The 16,045-nt window shown below is 32.6% G+C and overlaps 1 protein-coding gene across 1 annotated transcript; it reads right to left on the bottom strand.

Moving 5' to 3' along the window:
• Positions 1 to 14,436: 14,436 nt before the first annotated feature.
• LOC123906850 (gibberellin-regulated protein 12-like) lies at positions 14,437 to 15,015 on the bottom strand. The gene is made up of 3 exons (XM_045956863.1): positions 14,950 to 15,015; positions 14,726 to 14,756; positions 14,437 to 14,618 (listed from the first exon to the last, which is right to left on the bottom strand). The coding sequence occupies exons 1-3, from the start codon at positions 15,013 to 15,015 to the stop codon at positions 14,437 to 14,439; spliced, it is 279 nt and encodes a 92-aa protein (XP_045812819.1).
• Positions 15,016 to 16,045: the final 1,030 nt, after the last annotated feature.

Raw genomic sequence — 16,045 nt, 5'->3', positions numbered from 1 at the left:
TTAGTAACCACTTCATTTGTCCTTCTTGTAGCAATTCCCTGGTTAGGATTTCCTATGATGAGATCCTTGGGATGGTTCTTCTGTATTCTTATTGAAGGAACTTTACTCACAGGGCGAGGTGTAGGAATGGTTGATTCATCATCTGAATCTGATTCCTTCTCTGCTACAGCTTCTTCAGATGTTGGCAAAGTTGTTGCAACATCATCTTCAGTATCAGATGTTTTAGCAGATGTCAAATCATCTATCACAACATTGATAGATTCTACTATTACCTTAGTTCTCTGGTTGTAAACTCTGTAGGCCCTGCTGTTTGTTGAGTATCCAAGAAACAATCCTTCTTCACTTTTAGGATCCATTTTTCTTCTGTGCTCTCTATCAGATAGGATATAGCACTTACTTCCAAATACATGAAAGTGTTTGACAGTTGGTTTTCTGCCTTTCCACAGTTCATATAGTGTAGTAGAAGTTCCAGTTCTGAGTGTGACACGATTGTGAATATAACAAGCAGTATGCATAGCCTCAGCCCAGAATTGATATGGAAGATGTTTTGCATGCAACATCACTCTGGCTGACTCTTGTATTGTCCTGTTCTTCCTCTCAACAACACCATTTTGTTGAGGTGTGATTGGGGCTAAAAATTCATGCTTGATTCCTTCAGAGATGCAGAATCCAAGAAAGCTTGCATTCTCAAACTCTTTACCATGATCACTTCGTATCCTAACAATAGCAGAGTTCTTTTCTCTTTGGAGTTGAAGACAAAGTTCTTTGAATGCATCAAAACTTTCAGATTTGTCTTTTAGAAATTCAATCCATGTGAACCTTGAAAAGTCATCTACCATGACAAACGCGTACCTTTTTCCTCCAAGGCTCTCCACTTGCATTGGCCCCATCAGGTCTATGTGCAATAATTCTAGTACCCTTGTTGTGGTAAGATGTTGCAACTTTGGATGCGACATCTTTGTCTGCTTTCCTATTTGACATTCTCCACATATACTCCCTTCCTCTATTTTGAGCTTTGGAAGTCCTCTGATTGCCTCTTTAGCTATTGCCTTTTTCATGCCTTTGAGGTGTAGGTGGCCAAGTTTTTGATGCCACAATTTTACCTCATCTTCTTTGCTAATAAGACATGTGGATACATCTTCTTCTTTAGGAATCCAGAGATAACAGTTGTCTCTAGACCTTACTCCTTTCATCAACAGCTCTCCTTGCTCGTTTGTAACTAGGCATTCAGCTTTTGTGAAGTTAACTTTCATGCCTTGATCACAAAGTTGGCTTATGCTGATTAGATTAGCTTTAAGCCCTTTTACAAGCAGCACATTATCAAGCTTTGGTAAGCCATGGTTTGCAAGTTTACCAACTCCCTTGATCTCTCCTTTGGCTCCATCTCCAAAGGTCACAAAACTGGTAGCATATGACTTCAAGTCTTCAAGATAATGTTCAACACCTGTCATGTGTCTAGAACAGCCACTATCAAAGTACCAGGTTTCTCTTGAAGAAGCTCTCAAAGATGTATGAGCTATTAGACCGGTGATCTTCTTCTTTTCTCTCCATTCCTGTCTTGTCGTAACATTAGGAAAGACAGGAGTATAGAATTCTTGATGAACTCTCCTTGGATATCCGTGCAGCCTATAGCAGAAAGGCCTAATGTGTCCTTTCCTGCCACAATGATGACATGTCCAGTTATAGAACCTGGGCATAGAATGTCCCATCAGATGTTGCGACAATCCTCCTGACACAAACGTGCTGTTGATTGGGGTATGTATAGTAGCATTGTTGAACTTCATCTGCTGCTTTACTCTTTCATGTTCAAAACCAATGGGCTTAGGTTTCCCATAGTTTTGTCTCTGTAACATTTCCTCAAAGGCATCAGTACCTTTGGTCATCATTTTAGCCACTTTAGTGACTTGATCTAAATCAGCATTTAATTTGATTACTTCTTCATTCTGTTTAGCAACTCTACACAGGAGGTTAGACTTCTCCATTTCCAGCTGTTGAATTTGACTACTCTGATCTTCAACCTTAGCATTGAGGTTATCAATGTTTATGAGTAAGTCATTTTTCTCAGCTTGTAGTTTACCATTGATCTTCTTTTGTTTCTCTAATGCTTTGCAAACTTCTATACTTCTAGTATGAAGATCTTTATAAGTAGCAGCTAGTTCCTCATAAGTTACCTCCTCATCACATGATTCTGAGTCAGATACACAAACTCCTGTTAAAGCATTAACAAACTTGGCAGATTCTTCCTCCTCTGAATCTGTATCAGACCATGAAACCACAAGACTTTTCTTTTGCCTTTTTAGAAAGGTTGGACATTCAGGTCTGATATGTCCAAAACCTTCACATTCATGGCATTTCATTCCTCTTTCATCTTCATTTGCCTTTTTCTGAAAGCTGGACTGTTTGTTGTTGTTGAGTCGACCATTTGGCTTGTGCCTTTGATCCACTTTCTTCATCAACTTGTTGAACTGTCTTCCAAGCATAGCCATAGATTCAGCTAAGCTTTCTTCACCTTCAGATTCAATTTGTAAGTCATCAGCAGCACTTTTTGAAGCAAAGGCTAGATTCTTATCTTTCTTTTCATTTCTCCTGTTTAAGCCAATTTCATAGGTCTGAAGTGATCCTATGAGTTCATCTAAATTTAGACTTGAAAGATCATGAGCCTCCTCAATAGCTGTCACCTTCATATCAAATCTTTTAGGCAAAGATCTGAGTATTTTTCCAACTAGCTCCTCATCTGAGATAGGTTTTCCAAGTGCATCAAACGAATTTGCAAAATCAAGCACATTCATCTGAAAGTCATGAATGGTTTCTTCCTCCTTCATTCTGAGATTCTCAAAATTGGTTTTGAGCATCTGAAGTTTAGATAGCTTAACTTTTGATGTTCCTTCATGAGCTTTTCTCAGAACTTCCCAGGCATGCTTAGCAGTAATACACCTCTTAACAAGCCTGAACATGTTTGCATCCACACCATTAAAAATAGCATACAAGGCTTTGGAGTTGCCAAGTGCCAGATCATCCTCATCTTTAGTCCATTCATCATTTGGCTTCTTGACATCAGTTTTATTGCCATCTTTGTCAAGAACCATTGGTGGTTCCCATCCACGTAACACAGCCTTCCATGTCCTGCTGTCAATTGATTTTATGAAAGCCTCCATTTTAGATTTCCAGTAATCATAGTTCTCAGGACCTGTCAGTAAGGGGGGTTTAGACACTGACCCTCCTTCTTTATCCATTGTACCAGAAAGTACTCTCCCTGGAGCACACCCAAAATAACAGAACAGGGTGCCTGCTCTGATGCCAATTGAAATTCTGGTATCACTAGAATGATGTTACCGCAGATGTCCCAACAACTACTTTATGAATAATGTTGTTTCTATTGTTGGCACATCTTACATAACATATAAAATACTGACAGAAAATAAATAAAGTGCACAAGTAATTGTTAACCCAGTTCAGCCAACTGCCTACTCTGGGGGATACCAATCCAGGAAGGAAATCCACTAATAGCTCTAGTTACTAAGACCTCCAGCAAACCCTAGGATCTACGCCTTAAACTAAGACCTCCAGCAAACCCCTGGTTTACGCCTTATAACCTCGACACTACTCATGCAACTTCTGCCTAGGAACTCCTAGACATGAGATCCCATCTTACTTCCACTCACACAACACAACCTGTGTTGATTATACAATGTTAAGAATGATGTGGCGACAACTTGCCAAGACAACACTTCACTTTTGCTTAAAAGCTTCAAGTGAATCACACACGGTAAACTCCGTACTTCAAAGCTTAGGAGTAACCTTAAAATAATAAACTCACTTCTTAACTCGTGTTATAGAATCCACAAGCAAGAATTACAATCAAACAATAAAAGACTCAACAAAGACTCAATATGTGAACTAATATTTTCCAATGAGATACTTAGTCTTGAGCTTGGTCTTCGTATATATAATGATCTAGCACGCTCCTCTTTCTTCATTACTGATATGACGCTCCTTGTAGCTCATAAAAGGTGATCTGATTTTCTTTTGATCTTCATCAAGAATGTATAGAAACTTTCCAAAAGTGTTTAAGGACTTTATAGGATAATTGTGATCATATCGTTGTATCATTAAGTCTTATCTTATCCTTAAAGTTCCTGATCAGATCAAATCTCCATTGAGCGTGCTCTTTAAGTGGATTTCCATAAATAGCAGATGCTCTCATAAATGCGCGAGATTTCCTTGAATAAATATGATGTTGTAACATGTTTTCCAACATCTTGTTAGTATATTTGTTTTAGCAAAATTAAGCCAATTCAAATATCCAACAAAATATGTAAAAAAAAATTAAAAATTGGTTCCTATAAATTTTAAAAAATTGTAAATTGATCCCTAGATGTTTAATTTAAGAATGAAGGTAATTGATGGGTCTTTTTTGCAAGAGCACGGAATCGCTACCAAGTAATAAAGTGATAAGTTATCGTCTATACATAGATTGTGCCAAAATTACTAGTTTTGCTTAGGAATTTAGAAAGTAAAGTGTTTTGCATTCGCTTTGTTGGTTTTGAGATAGTTTTGCCATTAAAAGTAAAGAACAAGTAAAGTAAATGACAGAGAAATAAATAGAAATTAAAATAAAAGGGTGTGCGAGTGGACACACGGGGTGGTTAAGTGTTTCGAATCCCTCCCTAACTCATGTTTGGTAACCGGCGTTATACTTTACTTCATTATTAGTTATTATCCGACAGATTAATTTCTATTAAAACAAGTCCAGTTTTATCATTCCTGATTTCTATTGCAATTTGAATAAAGTTTAATCAATGGTTGATAGGTTTCCCCTTGGTTTTATAGTATCCTCACCTTTAAGAAGTTCAGCCTTTAAAAAGGCGTCCTTACCTTTAATAAGTTCAACGTTTGACAAGTTCTCTCTACCTTGATTGATTAACCCAAAACATGCAGAATTTAACTAAGTGTAAATCTTAATCCTACCCCCTTCCTCAGGTACTGAATTTAATGGTCTCATATTGGTCGGTTGAATTGTCTTTAGTTTCGAGCCTATTAGCCTGTTGTCACGGGATCAGCTAATTCCCATGGGTTTGTTCTACAATGTGATCAAGATTAAGAACAAAGAATTGCCGAAACAAAATTGGTTTTAAAGCCCAAGTTTTAAATCTATAATGTTTTGATGATAACAATAAGTATTAAATGTACAATTGGTAGTACTAATTTCTTAATCTAGTGTGCAGAACCATTATAAGCAAACTCCGATGATCTTAAGTTCTGAAGAAAACAAACATGCTCTGAAAAAGCATGTTCTCATACGATCTCAGAAGCAAAGATGTTTTGAAAGATTGTTTTTTACTCTGAAACTACAGTGACTCAGAAAGAAAAAGTCTTCAGAAGATGATCAGTTCTCTACGAATGAAAAGTTACTATCATGACAGTCAAATTCAGAGAACGTTGGAGCCAAGTTACAAGGACCTTACTCAAGAATGGTATAAGCAATTCAAATGAATAATCAAGCTTATCAACCTTATTCCAATGTTGGGTAAACACAGAAGTGAAACTGTGAAAGTTTCTCTGTTTGGTATAAACACCTTATGTGTTAACAAAGTAGAGGAACCTCACTACCACTCTGGCATGTCAAGTTGCTTTCATCATCAGACTGCCAAGAAAACGTTAACTGGCTACCCAATCCTTGCACAACGTTCATATTCACTGAGCGTACTCTTTGAACTATATATTCAACACTTCATCATGAAGAAGAGCATCACATGCGCACGCTATCCATTGCACACTCTCTCTGATAATACAAGCACTCATCCTCTGAACCTTTGAATTTCATTCACATCCAAAAATATTTTGAAGTCTGTTTCTACTCATTGTATTTTAACTTTAAGGTTTCATTAGTGCTTTGCATTATTATAAAGAACTTTATTTCATTCTTAAGTTTGAGAAGTCTCTTACTGTGTGCTTGAGCATTGTGTATAAGTCTCTTGTTGTGTGCTTGAGCATTTGTAATCTTGTGTGATTATAGAGGAACTCCCTTGGAAGTGCAGGTAGACTGGACTACTCTTGGTTTGTGAGAGGAACCAGTATAAATTTGCTTGTGTCACTACTAGAAAAAAATCCAATTAAGACGGAATTTTGGGACGGAAAATATTTCCATCGCAACAGTATTCAATTGGGACGGAATATGTGACATATTTCTGTCACAACGGATTTTCTCTCCCTCTGATCTCTTTTATATTGTGTTTACTTTGACTTATCCGTTGCAATCTTTGATTAAGCTAAGTCTTCGAAAAAGTTTTAGTTTATCTTAAAACACAATTCAACCCCCTTCTTGTGTTTTCACACCTTCAAGAATTAAAGCAAGACAATTATAGAAAATAACTGAATAACAATCGAATATAAACTTGTTCGAACCAAATTACATGTCTCAAGCATTTATCAGGGAGTTCATCTACTCAACCTAACCTAGGAAAATAAAATTACAAAGACAATAAAAGAAAGGAACCTTGTTGCCTCGGAGTTCCTTGGCCCTCCTTGCCTTCTCCTTGGAGTTCTCCTAACTCTACTTGAGCTATCACTATTGTTGAGTGATTTCTGAATGAATTGTGAAGGAGGAGGACTCTATTTATAGTTTTTCAGTTGGATTTGAGCTTTTTCCTACGCTCCATCGTATCCATCGTAGCCACGATGACGTTCAAAATCGTCCCATCGTGGCCACATTGGATCATATCGTGGTACGATGAAGATTTTCTGTTTTTCTTCAATCGCCTTCATCGTGGGTACGATGGTACACGCGTTTTCTTGCGTTTTTGCCATTTTTGATGTTTTTTCCACTTTTCTTGCTTCTTAGCCAAGTAACTTCATTTCTCTAGGTTTTTGCTTGCTTTTGATCTTCAATTGCTACTAAAACTACTTAAAATAGTACTAAAACATCATATAATTAACTGTCATCAATAATTCTATTGAAACACTTAAAAAAGTTAAATATATTTTCAGTAACAGTCCCTAATGGAGACCTTTCTAAATTTAGTCCATGCAAAAATTAAATTTGTTTAATTATGCGTAAACTTGTTTTTTTAAATGATTTTTTAGGCATTTTAAGAACACTATAAATAGTTCATTTACTAAATGTTAATTTTTTTTTTGTTGCATTAAGTAGCTCAATTGGTTTAAGCTAAGAATTAAAAGATTGGGAGGTCCAAGATTCAAGTTTTAATAAAGGTGAAAAATACTAATTCGCAACTAATTACTAATAATCAATAACTTCATTTAAAAACAAAAAAAGTATTAATATTAATATTTTATTTTTCCTGAAACATGCGCATAACAACTTTAAATTGGGGCAACAAAAAAAATATTAATATTTTTTTTTAATATTTTTTGAATCATTTTTTTTAAGAGACCTACTACCATATAATAATATTTTTTTGGGCCCTTAAAATTGGAGGCCTGGCGCGCTAGGGCACCCTGCACCCCCTCAGGGACGCCCCTACCATTAGCTTTACTCGGATAATAACTCAAAGTCATAATCTTTCAGAAATTCTATCTATCTTATCTGCCTCATATTCAATTCTCTCTTTTATCAAATAAATACTTTAAACTCTCGTGATCACTGAAAACTTCAAATCTCGAGCCAAAAAGATAATGCCTCCAAATCTTAAGCACAAACAGCTGCAAACTCCAAATCATGTGTCGGATAATTCCTTTCATAAATCTTTAATTGTCAACATAAGAAACAACTTGACCTTTCTGCATAAGTACACCTCTTAAACCTACCTCGAAACATCACAATACACCACAATTGATTCATGAGGATCTGATAAAATCATAACATGTGCGGATGTTAACCTTCTCTTAAGTTCTTGAAAACTTTTTTGACATTGAACAATGACAAATATAATATGTATTAATATAAAAAACGGAACAAGTACGATAGAATGTTAAAAAAATAAAGACGAACAAGAAAACAAACCCATTTAAAATGCCTAAAATTTTAACTCCTTTCAAATTTATAATTGCTTACATCCAAACACAAAAATAAGTATACAAATGAAACTTCAATAATTGTACATAATCATTGTTCAGCACTATCGTTATCATATATATTAAACCAGTTTTATTTGTGGGGTTGACTCTAGCTAGTCCCTAAATTGTTTCCATTACAATAATCCAGGACACACCATATGGGTATCACAGATCGTTTTCAAATAATAAAAACAGAAAATAAAATTTACAAAATTAACTCGCGGCTTTGTTTGTGCGTTTATTTTTAAAAGAGAAGTGAGGCGAGAAAGAATACTATAAAATACTTTTTAAAATAATTTTTTTTAAAAATAATAAATGATCACATAATATTTTGATTGGACTTAGATTATTTAAAAAATATATATATTTTTAAGTGTTTTCAATTTAAAAAAGAAAAATAAGTTCTTCTCTAACTTTTTCTCCAAAAACCACTCGCAAACAAAGCATGTCCTGTGTTTTCTAAGAGAAAACGAGTCATTTTGGTTGGATTTTGATTAAATTAATTTTAAAATTCTCACTACGACAATAATCAATGTAAGAGTTGTCCTCTTTGTTTTCTTTCTTCTTTTCATTTTAAATTTAATAATGCTCTACCAAAAAAAAATTAATAATGTATATGAATTTTTTTGTCAAATGTTTTTTTTATTTTTTTATTTTTTGAACAGTCAAGCAAAACATATGTATATATAGATAGAAAGATTGAAACAAAGTATAAGTGGTACTTAACCTACATGGCTACATATGTCGGATAAGTACAAATAATACTCTACTAATCAAAAAACAACGGGAAAAAACAACCAAGCTAAAAGGAACTAAAGAAGGTCCCCAACAACCCCGAGACTAATAAAGTCATCTAACTATACAATCTTGAGGATTCACACACTATTCATAATAAAACACGGAGAGCAAATAATATAGTGAACATAATTTCGCTTTTTAAGATGAACAAGTGAATTGAAGAATCTTGAATTCGAATTCAGCATGCATACAACTAAGTCATGTTCACAAAAGCTACACTATAATTTTTAGGTTAGATAATGATGTTAGGAATATTACTATTTTTTCAAAACGAATATTACTATTTTTTTCAAAAGAAAAAGAATATTACTATTATTAACAGGATTTAGAATTATCTGAAACTTTTTATTAGAAAACAAAATATGTACTGAAATATGCGCATTACTTAGGAGTTCACTAATGGTGGTCCTTGGTCTGTGTTGGCTCTGTCCTTATTCTGCCAAAAAAAAACATGCTGCTCAATAATTAGTTATTGGTATATTTTACATATTAATTAAGTTATATTATAATCAGATAATTATTTTGATGATTCCACATTTCACATGGAAACCACATAATAATCATTAGTTTGGTTTTTGTTGTCATCTTTGACATGAAAGAGTCTTTTAAATATCAAATTCAGATTGAAAAGTATTAAAATAGTTGGTCTTTTTTAGGGGAATTTTTTTATTAGTTTATGTAATTTTTTATATAATTTGTAAAGCTGTATGTGATGAGGAAGGCAAACTAAAAATCATTTGCTTATGATAGCCAGCAACTAGATACTTTATTATAGTTTTAATCATTGAAAGAATACAATGATAATTGATCTGGATAGGGTAATGCATATTGTATTGATGAAAAGATAAAGGAAATGTATAATTTTACCAATTATATGATTTTAAGTTGTTTGAAATTATTAGAAAAGTATGTTTAGAAATGGTATAACAATATATATACTTGTTAAACTATTGTGATGACATCTTTTGGGTTGGGTTAATTAGTTTATATAAAATTAAACTTTAACTTTAAATAAATCTATGTTAATAGATAATACTGTACTGATGCTTTAATATGTCTTTAGACCATATATATAGATATGTAGTCTTTAAAAATATACTTGTAAAACTAGAAAACATCAAACATTCTTGATACTGGATGAGTACTAGGTAAGTGAAGCCGCCGTGACCATCAGATTAGTATTAAGTGAAAATCGTAGTGGATGTCGACTCTTAAAAAACGTGATACAATGATAGAAGTTCCACATTGAATAGATAAAATTATTCAATGTGATACTTAAATTATAAGAATATTCTCGCATCTATTGAACTAATGAGTTCCCATAATTTGATTATAAGTCCTAGCAGGATTGTATTGACCCAATTCGATGGGTTTGATGAGTCGGTGGAAGCCCATATTTTAAGAAAAGATGGTCATGTTTGGTAAAAATAGCGAATGACTAATAAGTTAACTAATAACTTATAAGTTATAGTTGATGGCTGATATAGCATATAACCTTATAAGCTAATTGAAGGATTTGGTAAAGAATTTATTGTGATTAAGGATAATTCTTGCTGGAAAAGTTGGTAATGGCTACCACATTTAGTTTTGGACTGACGAGTGGTGTGGCAAACCATTGATCCAAGCCTTAGACCTTTAATCTCAAGATGTTGTTGATTTTCCTCAATTGATTAGTAACTATATAGTAGACAACCATTGGTAGACGCCTAGTAATTTTGATGTTCTTTTTCCGAACCTGAGGAATCTTGTGCAGCAAGTCACTGTTCCTGCTAAAGCTTATAGTGATAAATTAGTGTGGAAATCTTCTGCTGATGGAGAGCTTTCATTAAAAACTGCTTATGAGTTTAAGAGACGTCATTACCCTATTCTTGATTGGGCCAAAACCATTTGGTGCATTGATATTCCGCCCTCTAAATCTCTTCTAGCTTTGACACTAATGCACAATAAAATTGTAACAGATCATAACCTCAAGCTTCGTAGTTGTAGCCTCCCATCAATTTGTTCTCTTTGCTTATCTTGTGAAGAATCTTCTTTTCATTTATTTTTTGAATGTAGATTTGCTTTTAATATTTGGTGTTAGCTTGCTTCTTTTTTGAACTTAACCTTGCATATGGATTGATTTACAGAAGCTTTGTGATAGAGGGTGGAATGGAACCCTCAAAGCAACTTGGTCATCAAAGCTGCTATTGTCTCGCATGCATTTAGGGAAGGTAATAGTTGCGCTGATAGTCTAGCTAGAGTGGGTGTGAAAGTCGTTAACCTCACTATCTAGTTTGATGTTCCTCCGGTCAGACATAATTCAGAAAAATATTAATATTAATAAATAATCAGAAATAATTTTTAATAATTGTTAGAAGTGAGGGGGTGTGTTAGAAGTCTCACATTGGCTAGAGATATGACAAAGATAATCTTTATAAGTGTAGTGCAAACCTCAACCCTCAAGCTAGCTTTTGTGGTTGAGTATAGGCCTCCAAAATTCTAATAATATAAATAAATCATATTCTTAATTCAATTACAGAGTCACTCTCAAATATAATTTGCCTCAACAAATCGTTAGTTGATGTAGTGGTGATTGACACTGAACTTAGTAGGAAGAACTACGGTTCGATCTCCTGCAACTGCGACCGGAGGCGGTCTAGTGGATCTGGTGGTGAAAAACAAAAAAAAAAATATAACTTAGCTTCAAATTTTTGGTGATAGCTTCTTGCATGGCTTCCAATAAGATTAAAGCCTCGATCACACCTTCCAAAATTGAGCCATTTTCCTTCCTCCACATCGTACTTGCAGACACAAATCTACCTACACAGTCACAAATACACCACACCACCCTCCACTCGTCAATCCCGCTTCACCATGAAACCCAACCTTACATTTCAACCAACCGTTTATTGGGGGCTGCACAGTAAACTCTGTTGTCTTTGTGTGTTAAACAGTTATTTAATTATTATTTAGTTAGTTTTTATGTGTTTATATGATAATTGTAGTAATTAGTGGGATGAAGGTATTGAATTAGTGAGGGAAACTATATGATATAATTATTTTAATTTAATAATTAAATTAGGAAAATAAGAAGGATATAGAGATTTAAAAAATATAAAGAGACAGAGCGCATAAAATAAGTTTATAAAGAATTTAGTGAATTTTAAATAGAATTTTGTGAAGAAAAATAGAAATTAGAAGATATTGGGATAAGCGGGTGTAAATAATAAACATGGCAGAAGAGGGGTATAGTGTAGTAATAATTATGTTGGGCTAGTAGGAAAATAAAGTGGGGTGCGTGAGCATTAGTAAAGTAGGGGTGTAGATGAAATTCTTTTTTTTGGTTGAGAAATTCTGTCTTAAGAAAATTAGTACGAAAAATAAAAGAGAATCAATTAGGAGATATCTTATGAATTTAGGAATCAATTAGGAGATATCTTAGGAATTTACGAAAAATAAAAGATAAAAAAAAATTGATCTTAGGAATTAATTAGGATACGTTTTAGAAATATATTTTAGGAATTAAATAGGATATATCTTAGAAATATATTTTAGAAATATATTTTACAATTGTATTTTTTTTGGAATTGATGAAGATATATTCTAGAAATATATATATATTTTTTACGGTATATTCTAGAAATATATTTTAAAAGGATATATTTTAATTTTGGAAACAAATCCCATAAGGATTTCCCTTATTTTTAGAAAAAGAAAGTTAATCATTCCCTATAAAAATACTCGAGCCTACTATCGTCTTTCGAATTAAGGAGGGTGTATTGGATTAAGATTTCAAAGAATTTTAAAAGATATTTTTGTGGAAAAAGAATCTTATGGTATTCAATCAAGACTTTTATAAAATATAAACAAATCTTGTGGTATTCAATTAAGACAATTAAGATTTTTTTTCAGGGCAACGAAATCAGTGGGTATTCAATTGAGATTTCTTATGACTTTTAAAATGTCTCTAGGTATTCAAAAGTCTACCGATTTTGATAGATTTTTGTGTGAAATGGATTTTGAGAGACTTTTTTGTTGAGAATATAAATACTTTTGTCATCCAACAATCCCACTCAAACACTCGAGACTTTTCTTTTCTTCCATAGACTTTTTTCTGCCGGCAAAATTGGAGTTCACCTTCTTTCTTTTACAACCTCCTATACTTTTCAATCGTCTTGTTGAATGACTATTATATATCATCCCAGTTTAAAATTGTTCATCGTATACATCCATACGCAAGAATAGACAACCAAACTATATGGTTCATTTCAATCTATGACTAATGACCGTGAAAAATTTATGTAACATAATTTGCAACTTTTTGCAACCAAAAGAATAAACGATTCTTAAGATAATTTGATACAAATTTCTCATAAAAAAGAAAAGTCTTCGTTATTTTTTTTTCATTGTATATTGATTCGTTGATTCTGGTATATTGCAATTTCTGATAATTCGATACAATCTTCTTTTTGGAATTTCATCATCGTTGCTTTTTTTTTTTTATGATTCATAGTTTTTTTTTTCCTTTTTTGTTTTGTTTGATTCATTGAGTTTTTTAAGGAATAATTCATTTTCATTGATTATTAATTATTGATTGATTCATTATTTAGAAGAAATTTGTATCGAATTTATTGAGTCATTAAAATCTTAAAAGTCTATATAGTACCTTGAAATCTCAAAAGTATGTGTTATAAAATCTCACAAATTCTTGTGTTAAGAATCTTGATTGTAAAAGTCTTTCAAAAAAGTCTCACAAAATCAATACAATCTCACAAAGTCTTTTAAAATCCTCAAGATTTTTTTTGTCAAAATAGTCTTTTGAAATGAGTTGAAATCTCAATCCAATACACCCCCCTAAGCTTCCGATTTTGTTGGTACGGTTAGTATAATTCTGAATTAGGATTAGAAAATATTCACAAAAATTGGAGAGGAAAACAAAGTTACAGAGAGAGCACATGTAACACCGGGACTTTTAGAATTATTATTTAGGGTGCGTTTGATTTGCCAAAAAACAGGAGACTGGACATGACAACTTTTGTTGTAGTCTGTTTGATTTGAAATTGGTTATGAGACTGGATAAATTAGGTAGCAAGAGACAGGACAAAAACAATTAGGGCCAAATTTTTTGTCCTCACTAAACCACGGGACAACTTTTTGTCCACAATACAGCTATAAAAAAATACAAAAATACCTATTTTATATTCGAATACAAAAATAATTGTCGTCCTATATCTTTTCGGTACATGTTTGTCATGTATTATCTTGTTCTGTGCGGTCCTTATTATTTTAAGGATCAAACACACCTTAAGATTTTAACACCCGATTTTTAGAATTATTATTTATTTAAGATTTTATTTTATTAAGAACCAATTTTTTATACAAGACATTATGATTATTATAAATTAGCCATGGTCATCACTATTAGGGCTAGGATATTTGATAACCAATTTATTAAATAGAACCATAGACTTGATTAAATTAAAATGACAAGAGTACTCTCACATCTTGATATATTCGAGTATATATAGAATTAATTTGAGCGTGACATTTGAAATTTTATTAATAATCAAATATAGCTGACACAAAAGATCATTACTGCATGATCAATATTCAAAAATGTATAAATCAAATACAAAAGATAAATTAGGGACATTTGGGTCCTCCTTCTTTAGTTTTCATGTTATTATAGCAAGGACATTCTTCCTTGTGACCATATGTTCCTGATGGAACACACAAACATCTTGTACAACAGTAGTTACAATAAGTTATACATGCCTTGTGGTACTGTGTTGCTGAACATCGAACATCACATGCAGCCGCGCATTCTGAAAAAAAAATTTATTTTTTTCTAAGAGATTCATATTAGAAACGCCTTATTATTAAAAGAATATTTTTTTTGTCCTAAAAAAAAAGAAGAAGATGAAATCAATACCTTCGGGTTTAAGAGATCCTTCTCCGCCAGCCTGTAGATTTTTTTATATTTAGAATAGGGAAAAATGTTAAAAAAAAAGTCAATATATTGTTATACACATGCAACTAATTCTTGGGATTATTTTAAAGCATTGTCTTTCATTTTAACAAACTTAATGACCATCATAAGTAAAATTTAAATTTTCAATTATAGATCTATGATGTAGGGATGTAGGAATCACTTACGTAGACATCTTGGATCACACAAGCTGCTAAAAGCATGAAAAGAAATACGCAAGCAAATTTAGCCATTAGAACTTTTGTTGGTATTTTATTCTCTCTTTTTTTTTTGTATATATAGTCTCTCCTAAGACTTGAGTGTTATATAGATGCAATTTATGAAACCTATAAAATTAAAAACAAACCGTAATGATTTTGCAAACGTCAAATTTATGATTTTCCTTTTATAATTCAAAGTGAAAAAAGAAATAATTGATTTAGTAACATAAATGCCATGTTTATATATGATTTTTCAAATGATGAGTTTCTGATTTTCTTTTTATAATTGACAGCAAAAAAGAAATAAATGATTTAGTAACATAAATGCATGTTTCTGTTTTTTTTTTGTGACAAGCGAAATGCATGTTTCTTAAAGACATAAATGCACGTTTCTAGTAACATATAACTAAATGATTGAAAAATTGAAAAATATAAATACACGAATCATAAGTTGCTCGTCAAATGATCCATTGGCATTTATTTGCTATAGTACCGTTGGCAATTATAATTACGGCTAATCAAGAGCAGTGACGTCTCCGAGTTTTTGGAGGCTCTGTGCGAAATATGAAAGTAACATTTTAATAAAAAAAAAAAAAAACGTAATTGACTTTGGGAGAAAAAGAATGATGGGAGTTGGGAAACTATGTGAATTGAATTGGGAAACACGATTAAAATAGTAAAATTGTGATTTTTAATTTCAAATTTTAGAAACTCTAACTTATAAAATTTAGTTTTTACCTTTGTTTTAACTTTAATGGAGTTTTTTAGAATAGAATGAGTCAAGGAGGAGTAGGTTAACGCCGCCGGTGATGGTGGCAGGTGGATGCTGGTGGTGGAGGTGAATTAATGGAGTTTTTGAGAATAGAAAGAGGAGTTAGTTTCTTGTTTTGATTTTGATTGTACATTACACGTTTCTCTTCACTGTTATTTTTTTTTTCCTTAGAAAAACGGGTTGGGCCTTACAACATGTTCTAACATAAATAATTAATTTTTACACCCCCTAACTTACTAATACTGCTACCATATAATTTTTTTGTGGCTCTAATTTTTAAGAGACCTTGTG

The sequence above is a fragment of the Trifolium pratense genome, linkage group LG2, assembly GCF_020283565.1.
Source record: "Trifolium pratense cultivar HEN17-A07 linkage group LG2, ARS_RC_1.1, whole genome shotgun sequence".
In the NCBI taxonomy this organism is placed as follows: domain Eukaryota; kingdom Viridiplantae; phylum Streptophyta; class Magnoliopsida; order Fabales; family Fabaceae; genus Trifolium; species Trifolium pratense.
This window is presented reverse-complemented; position numbering and strand designations above follow the sequence as displayed.

What these genes read in the sequence shown, in the direction of transcription:
- LOC123906850 (XM_045956863.1), bottom strand. Translation starts at nt 15,015, where the DNA reads ATGGCTAAATTTGCTTGCGTATTTCTTTTCATGCTTTTAGCAGCTTGT. An exon ending in GTGTGATCCAAGATGTCTAC is followed by an intron (nt 14,757 to 14,949) that starts GTAAGTGATTCC and finishes AAAAATCTACAG; the next exon opens with GCTGGCGGAGAAGGATCTCT. An exon ending in AGGATCTCTTAAACCCGAAG is followed by an intron (nt 14,619 to 14,725) that starts GTATTGATTTCA and finishes TTTTTTTTTCAG; the next exon opens with AATGCGCGGCTGCATGTGAT.